Source organism: Coloeus monedula (assembly GCF_965178545.1).
Source record: "Coloeus monedula genome assembly, chromosome: 5".
Taxonomy (NCBI): Eukaryota; Metazoa; Chordata; class Aves; order Passeriformes; family Corvidae; genus Coloeus; species Coloeus monedula.
The window spans coordinates 66,194,476-66,213,915 of record NC_138785.1 but is presented as its reverse complement, the minus strand read 5'-3'; the positions used below and the strand labels follow the sequence as shown (position 1 = coordinate 66,213,915).

The 19,440-nt window shown below is 38.4% G+C and overlaps 1 protein-coding gene across 8 annotated transcripts in view; it reads left to right on the top strand.

Annotated features, from left to right (window-relative positions):
• Nucleotides 1-19,440, top strand: part of ADD1 (adducin 1) — a 63,179-nt gene that overhangs the window by 20,755 nt on the left and 22,984 nt on the right. For all 8 annotated transcript variants that reach the window (XM_082281367.1, XM_082281366.1, XM_082281365.1 and 5 more), the window contains exons 2-9: nt 10,036-10,248; nt 11,499-11,661; nt 12,800-12,951; nt 16,984-17,064; nt 17,477-17,626; nt 18,583-18,726; nt 18,883-18,981; nt 19,360-19,440. The exon at nt 19,360-19,440 is cut by the window's right edge and continues 96 nt beyond it. In XM_082281367.1, coding sequence (XP_082137493.1) covers nt 10,054-10,248; nt 11,499-11,661; nt 12,800-12,951; nt 16,984-17,064; nt 17,477-17,626; nt 18,583-18,726; nt 18,883-18,981; nt 19,360-19,440 — 1,065 coding nt within the window. In that variant the 5' untranslated portion in view covers nt 10,036-10,053. The remainder of the gene's footprint in view (nt 1-10,035; nt 10,249-11,498; nt 11,662-12,799; nt 12,952-16,983; nt 17,065-17,476; nt 17,627-18,582; nt 18,727-18,882; nt 18,982-19,359) is intronic.

The following is a 19,440-nucleotide window of genomic DNA, read 5'->3' as shown; positions in this document are numbered from 1 at the left end:
TGGAACTTCTGTAGGTTTTATAGCTGAAATTTTTCTGGTAAGGTATGCCTGAATGATTCAGGAGTTTGCATTTTGTGCTACTGAAGATCATTAAAAAATAGTAAGATATTCTACCTGTTCTGACAGAAAATTTGTCCTGATAGCAAGTCTGATCAGTTTGGCCTGAGCATAGGAGAAGGATTAAGGAGGATTTTTGGTTCTGTCTCTGCGTCTGACATTCAGTCTCCAGCTGTCAGCAACCTACCAGCAGAGGAAGGTGCTATAAAAAAAAAGGTGTTGGAAAACTGGAAATGCATTGGAAGCTGCAAGTAACATGAACATATTGTGCTTGTGGAACTTATTTTTCCCAAAGCCTGAGAAGGAAGGGCAGGTTCACAGATTTCAGAGCAGACTCTGATTTCAGTGCAGTTAGGTAGTAGAAGCTATTCTGGAAGTTGTATTAAAATGTGTGATTTACAAAGGTTTTTAAAGCAAAGTTATTGACTCAGTATTGTGTATACATGGTTCGGAAATTTCCATCTCTGTTCAAGGGCAAATGTGTCTGTTATTCACTCCCAAGTGTTAAAATGTCTCTTTACTTTTGTTAGCAGGACTGAAAGGCCCTGTCACCTCTGTGATCAGTTAATCTTTCTGGTTCACCAAATATGTCAAGCTACTGATCCTACAAGTTACACTTCTACTCTCCAGATAATTTTTGTAGCCCTTCCGTGAACTCTGATATTTCATGTCTATTACTGAAGCAGTTGAAAAAATATTCTAGTAGTGTGGGGGGGGCTTTTTTTAAAATTAGGGAAGGTTATTTTTCTACTTGTTTTTTATTTTATTTTACTATCACAGTAGAACACCCAGCCACAGCATAATCTTTGCAATTTTTGTGTAGTGATCTATGACATCTCCTAAATTTGCTTCTAATTTTGCCTTTTCAGCATTGAATAATTCTGGCATAGTTTTTGTCTCCATTTGTACTCCTTTGCATTAGCTGTGTTGTATTGAGTTTTGTGATGCTACACTATCATTAAGTAAAAACCACAGAATCAAGAGACTTATCTTAATTGGGAATCACATTTTTGAAATAAATCTTTAGGCAAATCAGCCTCAGTGGTATTTGGCAGTGTAATTATGAGGACGCATTTGGGTGGGCTCTTTAAGTTGAGGTTCAGTGTGCAGGTTTTAATCTCAGTGTTGGAGTAGCTTCATAAAATAAATTTATCTGAAAACCATGATACTGCTCTGAACTGTAATACTGAAGCCCATATTTTTCACTGAACTGTAAAGAATTATTTCTGGGTCTAATAGACACTGAAGCAGTGGAAAGGAGAAGTGTCTCTGCTGCCACTACCACCACTGGTGCTCCTTGATAAGAATCAGTGGAAAAATATATGATGAGTTTGCAGAATTCATACTTGCACACTGTGCCTGGAGAAATGCAAAAGACACTGGTGAAATTCCTGTTTTGTCGTTTGCATGCAAGTTTTGTGATACATTTGTGAAGCTCTTAGAGTTTCAGCAGAGAAGCTTAAGGTGTCTGTGGTTTAAGATACTTATGTAGAGAGCTCCTTTGTATTTTATGAACATGTGACATTTCGTTATGCTTTTTGTTATCACTTTCCCTAATCTTTCATGAGTTTAGGTACTGAACGCTTCCAGAAATGCTGTGTGGGAAGTGTATGGAACTAGGAGATTAAGTCACTGAGTCAAAGAAGTAAAACCAAGGTAATTTTGATGTTGAGGTAGTAAGTAGGTTTGAAACTGTTAGTTTTTCGCAAAATCTTTTGAGGCTAGAAATGGCAGTTCTGTTGTTTGTTGTTTAAACTACTTAGCAGGAAAACTGGAGAAGGAAAGGACTGGAAGAGGGGAAGGGAATGTAAAAGGCTGGGAAGAAACCAGGGACCTTGTTAATAGGAGATGTAAGTTAACCATTTGAAGAGGATTTTTTAAATCTTTATTTTTTTAATCTTAATTTTTAGATTTGGAATCCTTACCATTTTTAATTAGCTTGGAACGAGCTGTTAATTGGAAATTTGATCTTTCCATCATAAATTAATAAATCATGTTAGGGTTTAACATGAAACAAGTATCAATGGTGAGCATAGGCTGCAACTGTACCTTCCAGTGAGGGGAGGAGTAGCACAATGTGCTCCCCCGTTCCTCCTTGTGCGTCATTCTCAGCTTCCTGCAGTGTCCAAGCTCAGGAATACGATGATTTTCCAGGTCAGGGAGGAGAGTTCAGTGATTACTGTTTCTAAAAGTTTGATACTTTTGGCCTTTAAAATCCTTTATTAAAGCAGGGAAAGTACCTCTCTATTTTAGCTTTATCGGTTGTAATGCTGGCTTTTCTCCCCTTTTGTTTGCGAGGACTGAATTTTGAATTCTGACCCATATATACTGAAACTTCTGCAGAATTTAGACAGCTATCTTTAACAAATATCTCAGCTGAATCTGCCCACCTAAATTCTGGCATAAATCTTAGGTGGGCTTACGCTAAATAGAGTCACAGAACATACAACAGCCCTGGTTAAAAGGGATCTCAGAAGATCATCTAAGCCAAACTGTTGTAGAAAAGGGAGCCTAGATGAGATTATCCAACACCCTGCCCAGTTGTATCTTGAACAGCTCCAGGTGATGGGGTTCCACTATTTTCCTGGGGAGATCATTCTGGTGACTGTTCTCAGTGTAAAAAATGTCTTTCCTCTATCAAGATGAAACCTTTTCTGGTGCGAATTGCACCTGTTGCCCTGTGTCCTCTCCATGCAGCTCCTTGTGAAGAGAGATACTCCATCCATTTTATAGCCAGCCTTTAAGTACTGAAAAAGTCCCTCCTGAGCATTCTCTTCTTCAAGGAGAAAGGACCTAACTCCTTTAGGCTTCCCTCATAGAGTAGGTTCTACAGTCTTTGATCATCTTCATGGCTTTCATTTTGACCCTCTCCAGTCTGTCTGTTCCTTTTCTTGAACTGTGGAGACCACAGCTGGACACAGGAGTACTCCAGGTGTGGCCTGACAAGCTCTTGGTAGTTTGGGATGGTCACGTCTCTCATCTCTGCTAGTGGTGCCCCTGTGGCTGCACCCCAGCATCTGATTTGCCTTCATTGCTGCAGCAGCTTCACTGCTGACTCCTGTTCAGCTTGTTGTCCACCAGGACCCCCAGGTTCCCCTCAGCAAAGGATCCCAGCCTGTGCCAGGCTCTTTGGTGCTGTCACTGCTGCAGGACCTTGCACTTGTCTCTGTTAAACTCTGCGCCCTTCTTGCCAGCTCTCTCTTCCAGCCTGTCCTGGTCCTGTGAGATTGCTCATCCTTCTGACACATCCACCTCACCACCCAGTGTGGTGTCATCAGCAAACCTGGTGATGGTGCTCCCAGTCTTGTCATCCAGATTGTTTTGGTGATGTTGAAAAGTGTGGGTCCCGCCATCATTTTTGGGGGATCCCCCACTTGTGACAGGCTTCCAGACTGAGTTAAAACCATTGGACCTGCACCTTCTGAGTGCACCCTGTTGGGCCAGTTTCCTGCCCATTTTGCAGTCCACCATCCGGTATCTTCCTGGTTTGTCCAGGAGAAGGCTGTGGGAAACAGTGTCAAATGCTTTGCTGAAGTTTGTTAAACAGTATCTGCTGCTCTCACTACGTTACAGAAACTGTTATTTTGTTGCAGGTGCTCAGAAAGGTCTGGCACGATTTGTTTATTGTGAAACTGCTCTGGCTTTTCCCAACCACCTGCTTCATTTGGCTTTGGGAAAGCGTGACAGCAATTACATTGTTTTACAACCTGATATGGTTATCATGGGGACTTCTTAAATGTTCTCTTAACACAACAGCTTAGCCTGGTTTTTCACCGTGAGTTCACTCGCTTCCCACTGTGCTAGGCTTCTGATTTCAGTGTTTTAGAGAAGGTGAAAATAGGAAATAATTGCTTAAACAGTCAGTGGATTTCAAATAGAATTGGTCTATTTTGTTTTCTTGTTCTCTAACAGAGTTTGCTTCTTGAACTATTGTCATAGGTACTAAAGCATGATATTACAAATATAAAATGCAATACTTTTGGCCATATAAACTTACTGTTGGATTTTTCTAAATTTTAGAGTCCCATATTTAACTTGCATTATCTCTGTTAAAAAGCAAAATGAGGGTTCCTGCATTCAATAAAAGATAAATAACTGTTCTTGTTCATGAAATAGTCTCTTCCTTTTTGAAACAAAGAGCAGAGGAAATTCTGAAGATGCATAAGCTTGGGAACGTTTGCTAAAAAATAATATAATTGTTCAAGATATTGAGTACGTTGTCGAGTAAGTAGTACAGCCATGATTTACTTTCTTTGTTCTTTGACTTCCTAAGATAATGCCAGCTTTTCCTTTTAAAAGTTCAGTCGGAAACATTTGAAATGGCAAGAACAAATCCAGTGTAATTGGTGCCAAAATGCTGTCATTGAAAACTATGGAAATTGTAGTGCAAATCGTAAATAATTTCCCTATTGTAGTTATATTAATTTTTTAAGGAGAAAGTTTGGCAAATGTTATTCTAAAGTAAGGGAAAATCAGAAAAAATACAGAAGGTATTAGAATATTGAGTGAAGTGTTAGCAGTGCAACCTTTTAAATTTTTTTTGCAGACACCAAGTGATAATGAAACCTTTTTTTCTGTAGATAGATGTTCTGCTTCCATACTTCCCTGGTCATCTCCCCACCAACTTAATTTTCACTCTAACTATTTGCAGTGGTTCACTTACCTCTCAGGGTTTTTATCTGCCCCACCCCAGTGCTGCCTGACCCAATCCATCCCTTCCTCTTCCTCCCTCCTGTCACCTTGTGACTTCCCCATGAAGTAATTTAATCTCTGTAGCTTTCTGCATTCCCCCAGCTCTTTCCTGGGCCATAAAATGACTGGTTTGCATTTTTTTCCCTGTCCTATTGTGCTTGCATCCAAAACAGAGCTCACTTCCCTCCCCCTACCTGCACGCTGCCTGACCTGTCACTTGCATGAGATTTTTAGGTAACTTTTATTCCTCAAAGACTGCTGATTGCACAACAGGAAAGAAAGTGAGTTATTTTGCTTTTCTACCCCTTTGTCCTTTCCCAAGTAACTTCTTGTCAAATGTGTTTTCACCTCTGTTAGACATAGTGGCATAGTTCTGGTGTGAGTGGAGCTAACCTGTTGAAAGAACTGTGAGAAAAAAATGGATACAAAACAAATTACTGTATCATTGTCAGAATAGGTCTCAAAAGTGACATATTCTGGAACTGAGTGCTCCTGATCTTTGGTGGTGGTGACTGGAAATGCAGCAGCTGAGAATTTTGCTGCTCATTTAATTTGCAGATTTGGCACAAGGTCCCATACAGGTGTTCTGCTTGCATGTTATTTTGTACAAACTGTAAGCTATCAGGAAGAAAGCAGGTTTGGGGTGTTTGGTTTGTTTTGGTTTTTTTTTTTCTTCCTCTCTGAAGTAACTTGCTTTTTTAAGGTTTTGATCAGATAATGCTCTGAAACTTAAAACAAACCCCAAATTGTAGTAGGTTTTTTTTACATGTGCTGTCTTGTGAAGAGGCACTGTATTTTGAATTTTTTTAAGTGTTTTGTGTTTCCTTGTCACAACCTTCTTCCTGCTTCTCAGAGTGTATTTTTATTCTGACTTGGTCTCAGCAGACTTAAAGCTGTGTTGATGTGGAGAGCTGTCCTCAGTCCTTTGGTGGGAGGGAGCCTTTAGCTCAAATTCCATTGACTGAAGCCCTAGTAAAAAACTATTTCCTCAGGGTGTGGAGCAGCAAAAAACAACCCATTACAACTTACTACAAAACAAAGCCAACCTTTAAGTGATTGCAAAAGTTTTTTTTTTCCAAGAAATGTAGTTAGCTGGTCCCTGCTAGTGTATGTATTGTGAGGCATTTTAAATACTCCCAATGTTCACATAATATTTGTTATGATGGTTTGGTTAGAAACACTGAACCTATAAGCTATCAAAGGCATAAGTACTTATATTTGTCCCAATTTCCATGTATCAAAATGAGTTTAATATTAAAATTTTAAATACGTTTATTATCTACAATAAGATCCCCACCCAGATCAATTTTGAGGCTTTTAGTTATATAATTTTTCAGATTTCAGGGTGAGGTTTTTAGGTACCCTTAACTTACTGTAGATTCTTACTGAATATTATTCACTGTCTTACCTGTTTAAATTTCTTTGACTATATATGCATCATCTGAGTACTGAAGAATGCAAGTTGCTTGAAAAAAAGTTAAGACTTTTCTTTGTGGATGTTAATGTGAAAAATTTTACGGTCTTTCTGTTCTAAAGCTTTATTCTTTTGTTTAAATTAAACTCTGTAGCACAACTCTGTAACATTCGTCTTAGGTGAATCCTTTAATGAAGCTGTTGGGTTAGAAAATAATGGGGAGGAAGGGGATTTTGAATAATAAAAGTAACCTGAAATACTAATAGCAATTTCAGAATGTTTTTTGTAAACAGTGCTCAGTACCTTTAAGTGAGCTATAAATTTTATAAACCTGGTTTCCTAAAAGTATTTCACAACCAACCTGTTTATAGCAGTTTTGCACACACATACACATGCCCCGTGATAAATATGTTGTGCTGCGAGTTGGCTGCTGGCTCTCCTTTGATGTGCTGGTCCATTGACCACCACAGTGTTTGTGTACATAGGTATTAGAAGAATGGATGTAATTGTTTGTTACTAAAAGGTGCTGTTTGGATTTTATCACATCTGTTTGTTTTCCTTTGCTCCCCATAGTAATAGATCCTGTTCCCTCTGTCTATATTTGACATTAACTGCTTCTGGCAGAAGGCTTTTTTCTGTGCTCTTAACATTTTCCATCCATGGCTTTTTCAGTTAAGGGTGTGGCTTTTTCTGACACAGTTGTGTTAGAACAGGCTCTCACATAGAAACACTTATCGTGGCAGAAAGTCCTCTGGCATTACAGCTTATCTTACTGGGGGGCTGTAGTGCACTGCATCAGAAAGAAACTGTCTGTACTGAAGTGTTGTGGGTGTGAAGACAGGGGGTTTTGGGTTGTTTTTTTTGTTTGGTTTGTTTGTTTGTTTGGGGTTTTTTGCTGCCTGGGCAGCCTGTTGTGATTTTCAGTGTGACCTTCCAGTTTATAGAACCACTGGCCATTCCCCGTGGTGTGTTCAGCTTCACTGTTCAGATTCCTTTTATTTATTTATTGGTATTCATATTACTGAAGCTCTTACTGGAGAGTTCATCATGCCTTACTCCCAAAGAGTCTTTCAAGGAAATTAATAAATAAATTTCAGTGGCTTTGCAAAGTGTTGTCAAGATGTCTGCTTCTAGTTCAAAAGTCGATCCCTTTAACATCAGTAGCTGACAGCATTAAAGCAAACAATTACTATTACAGTTATGTTAAAACAATTAGTAGACCTTGCTGGGGGGATGCCATTAATTTTGGGTGTCTGCAAAACTGAGCTATGAAGTAGATATTTAACCTTAGATATAAAATGATCTCTGAATGTTAAACATTGATTTTCATGTGAAATTATTGCCACTACATAGTGGTGAAGTAGTAATAGCTTCCCAAGACTTTCTTGAATGCCATCTTGTGCTTGAATGGAGGAGTAATGCAAATTTCACAAGACACTGTGATCCCATTTTCATGTTCCCTATGCAGGCTGTTAGGGACCAGCTTCTCTCCAATGTGAGTAGAAAACAGTGAATAAATTATGTGTGTCATTCATTTGGAAATACGTTTTGGTACTCTGAAAGTAAGATGGAATTAGTGTAAATAATTAAATGCAAAATTACGTTTGCAGATGTGAGTACAGTTTAAATACAATTGTGCATGCACATAAACAACATGACACTTAAACATAGCCTGAACATCAAATGTCTCAGCAGGCAGGAGCAGGCTGTTGTTTGCTCGTGGTAAGCTCAAACTTCTTCCTTTTCTTATGCTTTGCTTTTAAGTAAAGACACATTTGTGGCTGTTCTCTGCAGAGTACAGTATGAAGTCTGAACTACTTAAGTGGTTCCAGTTGTCTTCACTTGCTGTTGTGCTGTTTCTAAACTCACAGATTTTTTTTGATAAGCAGAGGCTGCTGAAGTTCAGGCTTTGATTGGGCCAAATGAGCTGTTAGTGTAAGAGAGTAAGGCACGTGTTTGTTGTTTTTCAACAAAGCCCTGGATGCAGAGGCAGTAGTATGGCTGATAGAGCTCAGAAGGTTGTAAAAAGTGTTCACAGGCCTTCAAAAGTATTTTTGAGGAAGGAAGTGGCAGATGGTGCAGCCTAGAGGTTGTGAGGAGGAAAAGAACTTGGAAGGAGTGTATTAGACATCTGAAGCTGCCAAAGGAGAGGTCTACTTTGCTGTACCTTCACTTGCTTAAAATTTCCTAGGTCTAATACCCTAAACGGTTTCCCTTGCGGATAAAAGCATTAATTCTTCTTGCTCCACCCTTTTTCTCCTTGGGTGAAGGAAAGTGAGCAATTTAAAAAATAAAGAAAACAATCAACCATGATGTTTAAAGTCTAAACTTTAAAATTAAATATTTGAAACACTGCAGCGGTGTCTTTGTGTGTTTATTTAGTAACTCAGTGGGTGGAAATCATTGAGCATTTAAGTGCTAACATAGATTTTCATAGTAGTATCCTATTCTGCAGAGTCAAGGAAAAGACTATTTTGTTCATGGTGTTCAACTGTCTCAGTTCAGTGGTTTGTTCATCCTGATATAGGAAATGAGTTGAATTTTGAAACTTCTTTCCTAATATAAGAATTAAAGAGGATGAAATCTGCTAATTCTGGAGTCTTGAAGTTGATAATTTTCTTCATTGCAATGATTTTGTTTAACATAATCTGCATTTCAAAATTTATGTAAACTTGCCTTTTCTGTGTGCATACACATCTGAAGTGGTTGTAGCTAATAAGCATGCAAATAAATTACTAAGCAAATTAAAACCAGTTTAAGATGAGTCCCTAAGAAAAATCTAAAAATGGCAGAAGAATGGAGACGTATATAAGAACTTACTAATATAGATGTAGATGGTGAATGATTACTTAAGATATATACAGTCTTTTCTACTTAGTTGTAATTTGATATGTCAGATGACCAGGAATTGGAGGCTTGACTCTCACTCAGAGTGTTGTGAGGGTGGCTTTATTGAACTGTCTTTTTAGTGGAAGGCTTCAAAATTCTTCTGAGAAGGATTTTGGAATGAGGGTTGTAATACTGTGCCCAGAAAACTGGGATAATGTTACACAAAGGAATTCTTGTGAGTGGAAGGAGGAGGTGTGTATGAGCAATACTGGCTGAGCTTTCAGCCTTTCTGGTAGATACAGGCAGTTGCTGACTACAACATGTTAAACTGAAAGGAACCCTGACCAGGGAGTGGGGGCTGTGTGTGTCTGTGCTTTCCAGATTCCAAAAACCACATGCTAATGTAGTGATGTGCATGTTATTGCATGGACCTAAAATAAATGTGAAAAGCACACTTTGGGTTGCAAAGTCAGGATTTCTGAGTTTGTATCCAGAAATGTGTTGGCAGTCCAAGCATGTTTTGGTGAGGCTGATTCTTCGTATTAATGAACATGTGTAATATACTAATTTCAGTGATGATTTAATTTCTGATTTATGCAATATTCTTTTTCTTATGTCTGCTTTAGCTTTTTAAGAAAAAATGAAAAGGCAAAAGCCCCTAACCAATGAGTTTAGACCTCATGTCTGGAACTTCTGTAATTGTCTCTGAGAAGGTTTGAAGGACTTCCATGCTTCTAAATATCAGTCTGGCCAGACAACTTAAACAAATTAGTTTAAATGAGAGCTCTCATTTTAGTTTTGTGTTGCATGAACTTATGTAGCATATTAGACTTTTCACATATGCTAGCCTACTTTTCTGATCTTGTATATTAAGATCCTTTTTCCTACTCTAGAATGTTGCTGTCCACTCGCACAAACAGGGTTTCTCATTTGGGAAGATGTGCTAATTTTAGATGGATTTGAACTACTACTTTGAAAGTAGAAACACATGAATATTTTCCTTGCTTGATTTGTTTATTCCTCTTCTCTGTCCTTCTTCACAGGTTCCTTAAAACTGTGCTATGAATGGTGATTCTGGTGTGGGGGTGGTGACTTCACCACCTCCAACAACAGCCCCTCATAAAGAGAGGTATTTTGATCGAGTTGATGAAAATAATCCAGAATATTTGAGAGAGAGAAATATGGCACCTGACCTTCGCCAGGATTTTAACATGATGGAACAGAAGAAGAGAGTCTCCATGATTCTTCAAAGCCCAGTAAGAAAAAAAAATGCTTCATCTTTAAAGTGACAACTTTAATACCTTTATTTTTACTAGCAGTATAGTATTGGAGAATTTTGTGATATCTTAGATCCACCTCTTCTTTTTTCTTGTTGGCCTTTCCTTATTTTTTTCCTCATGCTATCTGTTTGAATTTTTATGATCTACTCATGAAGCAGCTCTTCAGTGTGGCTTACAGAATTCTCTATATAATCATTGACATTTTTTTCATATTTTCCATCTAATCCTTGTTGAGACATTTTTTCACTGGTTTCATATATTCGTTTAAATGTGACTCTCTTAAGAGTAGCTTATACAAGGCAGGTCTGTCCGGTATTCAGTTTTTCTTTTGGGATTTGGACATATGAAATATTTTTATATATCTCTTTCTGAAAGGTGCACAATAATGAAATATGAATGATTGACATTTAATATTGAAGATGTTCCCTTGGGGAGAAAGTACACAAACAAGATTTCCCAAAATGACATTTGTTCCATTTGTAATGATTAGTGGGTGACTTTAGATACAAAACATTACGTGACATAACTTCATTTGGAATAGAGATGTGGTGGTACATTCACAATTTTTCTATTAAGTCAACCCATTTGATTTATGAAAATATTAATAAATCACTTAACTAAAAAGTAATCACTTAATGATTGCAGTAGTTCTCTCTCAGTACAAATTCCAGCATTCTTGTCAAAAGCAGAAGCTATCAGCAGTGGTAAAAACTTGTTTTCTTCCTTCCAAGTTAAAATATATTAAAAAAAAACCCAAACAAAAAAACCCCAGGAAAAATATAAACAAGCCCTCATCTAAACAGGTTTTAGAAATTTAATGTTCATTGTTTTCTGTGTTCCTGGATGCCTTTTTGGCGCTCAGTTCCCTGTGAGCAACAGTGACAGATTTTCTTTTCTGGTTCTGCTACTTTTACTTTCACATTTTGTGTTCAAGTCGATTGTACATTCTCCTCCTTCCAGAAATTCGTATTAGCAGGCTCAAAGACTTTTGGTGTTACTTGAAGAGAGAATGCTGGAATTTCCATTAAAAAAGCCCCAAGTGACTCATATAATTGGAGCTCCAGAGAGCAATGTTTTGAAGTTACAGTATGCACCAGTAATTCTGCCCTGCAGTGTTTTTCAGAAGAGGTGTAGGATGGTTCCATCAAAGTGCTAAATAGAAGCTGAATATGAAAGGCTGAAGTTCATTTAAACATGCATTACAACGTGCAATGTCTTGTTACTAGGCCTTTTGTGAAGAATTGGAATCCATGATCCAGGAACAGTTTAAGAAGGGGAAGAACCCAACAGGTTTATTGGCTTTACAGCAGATTGCGGATTTCATGACAACACACGTACCAAATGTCTACCCTGCAGCACCTCAAGGTGGAATGGCTGCGTTAAACATGAGTGAGTGCACCTTCAGTGATCAGAGCTGAATTAATTTTTTTCTTTTCTTGAAAGGCTTAAAATGAAGGCAGCGTGAATGAAATAAAAAGTACTGTGAAGGTCAAATGCTATTGTGTTCTGCTCACACGAACACTGAACACATGAATAGATCAGTTTCTAAATGCCACGGTGGTATGCAATGTGATTCATGTGTATAATTTATATCAAAAGCTATTTCAAGGATGATATCGTAATTGAAAAATAAGCCTGATAAGTCAGTCCTATTAAAAATTTTAAATATTTAAATATTGCTAATTACCACATGGTTTGTCTGCAGGAAAATAAAACACTGGCTAGTAGTCTGGTAACAGTGAAGGTCTTTCAAAACTAATTATTTTTGCCATTGAAATACTGTTTGCAGCTTTCTCCTGTTAAGTGAAGCTTTAGACAAGAAATATCAGCTAGCAAAACAAAGAAGGAAGAAACCCAGAATGTGTGAATGCATGTACACACAGGTTTTGTGTTAAGATAAAATAAATCCTTGCCTATGCTCCAAAACAGATCTTTAGTTTTGACTGTAGCATGGCCTGGTTCTGTTTTTTCAGTTACTTTTAACCACATTTCTAATTTCACTGCATAGTGTGTTTGTATTATTTACCATAATCTTCTCTCTAGCTTGTACTTAATTTTTATTAATTAAGTGAATCTGTGTGCAACTTTTTAGGTGTGTAATTATCCTTGTCAGGAATATTCTGTGTCTCAAAAAGTGGAATATTTAGGATTACATTTTTCTTTAAACTATGAAGATGTATTTTACATCTTCATGATTTTTTTACATCTACATGATTTTACAAATCATTGGTTTGAGAGAAGAAAAAAATATTTTGCTAAGGAATGTGACCGTAGCACTAATTTATAGTAGGGAAGGAAATGAATGTTGAGTCTACCAAAGTTGAATAACTTTGCTCAAGATTGTCAATATATTTGTGTAATATAAATTATTACATTATAGGAATGAGAATTTGCTGTCCATTTCTTAGGTCAATATGTTCATATAAACCAGTAAGAACAACCACTATAATAGTGGTGCATGTTGCTAGGTTTGAACTGATACTGAACGCAACCCACCTTGTGCTTTTTTACCTGTTCTCCTCTTCAGGTCTTGGCATGGTAACACCAGTGAATGATCTGAGGGGATCAGATTCCATCGCTTACGAGAAAGGGGAGAAGTTGTTACGATGTAAATTGGCAGCTTTCTACAGATTAGCAGATCTCTTTGGCTGGTCTCAGCTTATTTACAATCATATAACAGTGAGTATTGAATCAACAAATAACTGAACCAATTGTTTTAACATACAAGAGAATTGCTTCCCTCCCCTATCTGTCATTTTCTCTTTGTGTGCGAGAAGAGCAAAGTGGTATTGAAAGCAGTAGAACAGTAAAGAGATTTGTCATTGCATCTCAACTTGGATGTCAGCTACCAAAATCTGAATAGAGTTTTAAGAGAGTGTACATGAAAATTCTTAGGATGAAATTAAGACTCCCGAAAGACTCAATCTTTCAGTGTCTCAAATGCTTTGAATAATTGTATTTCTTCGTTTTCTTGCTTTTTTTGCTAAGTACTAGAATATCTTCTTAGTCATTTAGTTGAATTTTATAATTCAGGTACCAGCCTTTCTGAAAAAGAAGCCATAGTATTTCTGAACATGAGCGAGCTACTCAGCTTAATGCAGCGTGCCAACAATTTTCCTTGTGACTGAGTAATCACTGGCATCCATAAAAATAATGACAAGGAGGTCAAATCAAGGAGGTTTTATACGCCAGAAGAATGATCAACATGAATCTCATGAGTAAAGTCACAGCTGTGGTGTGCAGCCCTGTCAATTGTTGTCCTAACAGAGCTGAATTGTTTTTTATTCCACATAGTAGAGTTTGTCCTTTATGTATTTTCAGTTCTTCTAGTTGCATTTGGAATGAAATATGGTGATGTTGTTTTTACAGCTTTTTGAGATTTCAAGACGTTATTTGTGAACAGATGAAGATGATAAATGATATATGTGCAGGCATAGGATCGAGGCAGTATTGGTTAGATCATTCGGTTCCTTTTGTAAGAGAACATTTCCAACATAATGGATCTTGTAAACAACTCTGTGCCACCCCCAGATTTTTCATGTTACAGGAGGATTGGTTTTGTAAAAGGGACATTAATGCAATGAAATATTACTGGGCAAGCAGGTTTGGAAATGGCTTTCTAGTGTGAAGTTCAGCCCTGGGAATGTTTGTACATTTAGCTAAAAAGATAAATGTAATGAAGAGCAGCATGTCAAGGGAAGGGGTTGAGGCAAGGGCTTGTGATTGGGGTCGAATGCCTCAAGTTTGCTTTCTTTGGGGAGGAGCACATTGAAGGTATCAATAGAGGAGATACCGGTTGAGGTGGAAGACAATCAAAGCACTTGAAAAATGAGATTCTGAAAGTGTTTTAGACACTTCTGAATGGCAGACGTACTGGAAAGCTCTTGGTTTGTCAGCAGCAGTCCCAAATCATAGTTCTCTTGTCTTTTACAAACTGCATATGTTCCAATGAACAGCATTCTGAAAGGTGAATGAAAAATCGTATCTTCAGAAGCTGATATAGAACAAGGTTGTTATGTTTATTAAGTAGTACTAAGACACTCCTTTGGAATGTGGTGAATGCTACCGCTTCATGCAGTGCTGGTGTCTGACTCCAGGTTTTCACTCTTTTTTGAGTGGATGCTGTAATTACTGGATAATTGCATTCAAGTTAAAAGCTTGTGCCAGTGCACTTGTGAAGTAGGAGAAAAGGTACAGCAGCCTTCTGTGAGGGTCATAAGCCTGTATATTAAAGGAGAATGGCATATACTCTCGTATGACAGCTGGTTAGGGGTCAGTAGCTCTGACCGAGGAGGAGGTGACCTGTCTGGAGAGATGGTTCCAAAAGGAATTGCCTTCCCGAGGATCGGTGTCTTCCCTCAGCTGCTGGCTAGGAGGGCCCGTGCAGAAGCTGTCAGCTCTTTAGTGATTGTTACAGTGGGGATTCTGTAACACTATGTATCAAACAACGAGGCCCGTGGAAAAGAAATATATATGGACTGATTCTTTCTAGATGTTTCAGAGATGTTTATTTCTCCAGCGGCATGGCTGGGGCTCTGCCGAGGAACTGCTCAGTCATGGGGCCCGAGGGTCCTTCTGCCCGCGCAGGGAACACAAACCAACCCATGGGAACGAGGCTGAGCAGGGGCAGGGAAACCCCGTGTCTGTGCCCTCAGGGCCCCTCTGCCAGGGCTACATGGTGGGGGGGAGGGACCCCGACAAGTGATTGTCAGCTCGTGATTTCAGCTCAGCTCTGCAGGGCAGCCTCCAGGCCAGACCAGAGAGAGACGAGAAGCCCGTGTAGCTGTTCCGCACGAGGGAGCTTTATTGGCAGCTTTATTGGTCCGTGCTCCGGCGAAGGGGAGCCAGGGACGAGCTCTCTCTGCCCTCGCAGGGGCAGGGGGCTGGCTTTATAGGGATACAGGGGGTGGGTGTCAGAGGGTAAAGGCCAATGGGCTACAAAGGATCTGCACAGGGTCTCCCAGAGGATTCTGGCTCTGTCTTCTTCTCGCCGTAACTGAAGGGTAGCTGCCTTCCCAAGGGGGTCCTGCTGGGAGATTACTCAATCTCCTTATCTCAGCAGATGTCCCTCTAGGGCAGTGGCTGGGCATACCCTACACTCTCACAATTCCTATCTTGGCATATCAGGGACTTGGGTGGAATACTGTTGGTTTTTTTTTTTTTGGATCTTTATCAATCACTGACAGTTACTGTATGCAGAATTGTTCAGACTGATGCAGTTCTGATGCAGAAGCAGAATTACAGAGCATCAAGAGCTTTCATGCCAAGTATAATAATGTTGAGTACACTTGGGTACCTCCAGGATTTTCATGTCAAGTGCAATAATGTAGAGTAAACTTGGGTGCCTCCAGGGTCAGGCAGAATTTGAGATTACAGGTTTACAGAAGGTAGACATCATTCACCAGCTCTTGGTTTGCTTTGAGGGCATGAGCTGTTTATTGGATCTAATCCTAAAGCAAAGTGGTTTGTGAGTCTCACTGTTTGTTTGTCTTCCATTTGAGCTTTCTTATTAGCTTTTGGGGAATTTTGAATAATACCTGTTTTTTGTCTTGCGTAAATAACTAAGAGATTTTTCTAGATCATTTACACTTCTGTAACTGAGAACTACTTTGGTGGTTCATAAAAGTACAGGTTAACTTCAACTGACTGCTTTAGTTTAAGGCTCTTGTGCTGTAGCATGTTCCCAGCTGATTGTAAAGGAAACTAGAGCTGTGCTAGAAGCTTTTGCATGACTGCACAACTACTTATTTTAATTTTTTTTTCCCTGCAGTAGAGCTGTAGCAAAGCATATATGTATTTAGTGTTGCAAGTAGTAGAAGACTTGAAGCGGAAGCAGCATAAAGTAGCTGCATCTCAGGGATATGCAAAACTCATAAATAACTTTTAATTAAAAAACCCAAACAACAACCAAACAAAAAACCCAAAACCACAATACAAACTACCCAAATGCTGGGTAGACTCATAATGAAGTAGGGAGTTGTCTCATGTGTCCAGTAAAACTTAGGAAGCCTATTAATTCACCATCAAGAGTCACCTTAACTATCTAGACATCCTGTACTTTTCATTGTACAGATTTTAAGATATGCATCCCAAGATATGAATGCTTTGCAGCCAAAATTATTTTTATATTATAAACCCCTGATTGTATGAATGAGACGAGAGCAAAAACATAAGTGAAGGTTGGGATACTTGGCAGAAAATCTGCAAGTGTGCTGTACTGCTCACAGATGTCTCACAGGAACCAGCATCAGTGATGAAACCCTTCTTGGCATCAAGATATTTTGGATCTGTGGGCCAAATTCTTGCATTTTCTCACAGCCTTCTATTTCATACACTATGCTTTACTAGGGTAGAAATACAGTTGAAATGTAAACTCATTCAACTAAACCAATTCACTTTTTCCCCCCATTACTCTCAGTATTGTACCTTTTATCCATAGTGGGTGAGTTGTCATTATAACAGAGTATAAGGGGTTACTAAATTCCACCAATCTGAAGGATTCTGGCATGTACCTGCCATCTCTGTGTTCAACATGAGTTAATTAACTGTGCTGTGCTTTCTGTTGTAGCATACATGAAAGTCACATTGCATGTTATAGGCATACTTGCCCATTCACTAATCAGGCTGTAAAAGTAACTTTAATGGTTTGGAGTCTTCTTGTATGCTTTAATAAAATTTTCCTAGTAACTCTTACTCTTGTTTTATCCTTAGGCCAGAGTAAATTCTGAGCAAGAGCACTTCCTTATTGTACCTTTTGGACTCCTCTATAGTGAAGTCACTGCATCTAGTCTGGTGAGCAATTGCTGATTTACATAGCTGTAAAATATTCATGTATATATGAGTATATATGTCACTTTAAGTTTTATCCTAGAGAATATTTTACTTTTGTGTAATATGTTTAAAATACTTTTATTGAACATGGCTGGTTTTGGTACTGCTGAGGTATCTCCGAGAGATTTCTTTGCCCATGTTCACCACCAGGTGTCCTCCAGCTGATCTACCTGTAAAGAGGTGTTGAGTCATTTGGTCAGTGAATCACCTCATGCCCTTGAAAGCTGCTGGCTCTTGAGCCCAGCTTTTTGAGGGGAACTTTAGGCATTTCAAATACAGATGATGACACTTGTTTTAGAGCCCCAGTGGTAGATGCTGAATTAACTCAGTTTTTTAAACTCTTGATTATGAAAATAACTCTTTCCAATCCCAGGTTAAAATCAATATTCAGGGAGATGTGGTTGATCGTGGAAGCACTAACTTGGGAGTAAACCAAGCTGGTTTTACGTTGCATTCTGCAATTTATGCAGCTCGACCTGATGTCAAATGCATTGTCCATATCCACACGCCAGCAGGAGCAGCGGTAAGCTCTGGGTGTGTCCTGTTCCCCCACCCCTCCCAAAGGGAAAATAGATGGGTTCCCTTAATCATAGATCTGCTTCCTTTTTGGAGGGCAGAGAGCCTTTTAGTCTGTCTTCAAATATGGTTCTCTTTGAATCAGAACCTGTCCTTACTGGGTTGTTACCTGAATGGTCAGATAGTAAATTGAGTTCTATTACTGGAAAATATGTATTTTATTTATGTGTGTCCTTTACCACAAAAGACCAGATCTTTTGACAGTGGGTCATAAAAGCTTGTTTTGTGTTTGTATTTTGTTGGTTTTGTAAAGCACAGTTTATCAAGGTTTTCTGAAATATTTGAAACTTTCCCAATATCTCTTTGGAGCAACTGATTGCAAGTCAGTTCTGCCTCTCTGGAATGTTTTGAGAGTGACTTTCAGTGTTCACATTCTGATGATATTTTTTTTTAATTAATTGATTAATCAGGTTAATACAACCTTTTTAAGGGTAAATGATCGAATTCCTGAAATTGTGAATTACAGAGAAGCCTTTTTAAAAATATTCTTTAACTTTACCTGCAGTGCTGCAGAATTACCTGTGTCACCAAAGTTCTTCTTTTGGCATGGGGGCAGGAGGGGGAAGTAACTGAATGGAGTGAAAGGAATGAAGCATAGAGTTGATTTGGGGGTTTGGTGGTTTCTTTGGGTTTTTTTCTTGAGTCTTTTTATACTGATGTTGCTGTCATGCAAAAAGAGACATATGGAGACAGTCCCAAAATCAATGTGACTTTTGTATCCAAACCAAAAGTTATCAAAAATAGTCTTTGAGGATGGAGTATAATGCCACTATGTATGTACCATACCTGTAGAGATAGATTCATATAGTACACAAAAATGTATTTTTATTATTATTCTCATCAGTGTATTTTTTCACTTTTTCTGTTGCAAGAAATTAAATCAGTTGTTTTAATATTTCTTAGGTTTCTGCAATGAAGTGTGGTCTCTTGCCAATTTCACCTGAAGCACTTTCTCTAGGGGAAGTAGCTTATCATGATTACCATGGTATTTTAGTGGATGATGAAGAAAAGGTGGTTATTCAGAAAAATTTGGGGCCTAAAAGCAAGGTCAGTAGTTACATCAAGAATCAAAGTAAAAAGGGGGGGGGGGGGCAGTGTGTTTGTGTGACAAGTATGTTCTTTAATCAGTAGCAAATGTTCTTTAATCAAGAGTAAGAAAATACTTGACCTACTGGTGTTAACTTTCTTTCAATGTCTCTCTAGGTCCTTATTCTCAGAAACCATGGTTTAGTATCAGTTGGAGAGACTGTTGAGGAGGCTTTCTACTATATTCATAACCTAGTGCTTGCCTGTGAAATACAAGTAAGAACTTCAAGATGTTATGGAATAATACAGCCTGCTATATTAACCTCCAGATTAATAATTGCATGCTTTACTGGTTAAACTCTTGATCTAAACTATCACAATGATGTGTGATATCACTGTATTATGGGAGGACATAAAACTGGTTTCACTGACGATATTCCAGTATTGTATCAAAACCATCAGTTTGATATATGCTGCCCATTAAGACAGGTATTTTCAAAGACTTAAGACAACTGTTGTACAAGCATATTCATTTTTTTAGCTTTAAAATGAACTAGATTTCTTCTGGGTTTATGCCAAGTTTTTAGGGGGTTTTTTGGTTGTTTTCACCCCATCCCTCACAAGAAACTTAAAGATGACTTTATTGTTTTTAAGGTACGTACCCTGGCCAGTGCAGGTGGACCTGACAACTTAGTGCTTCTTGATCCTGGGAAGTACAAAGCCAAGTCTCGTTCC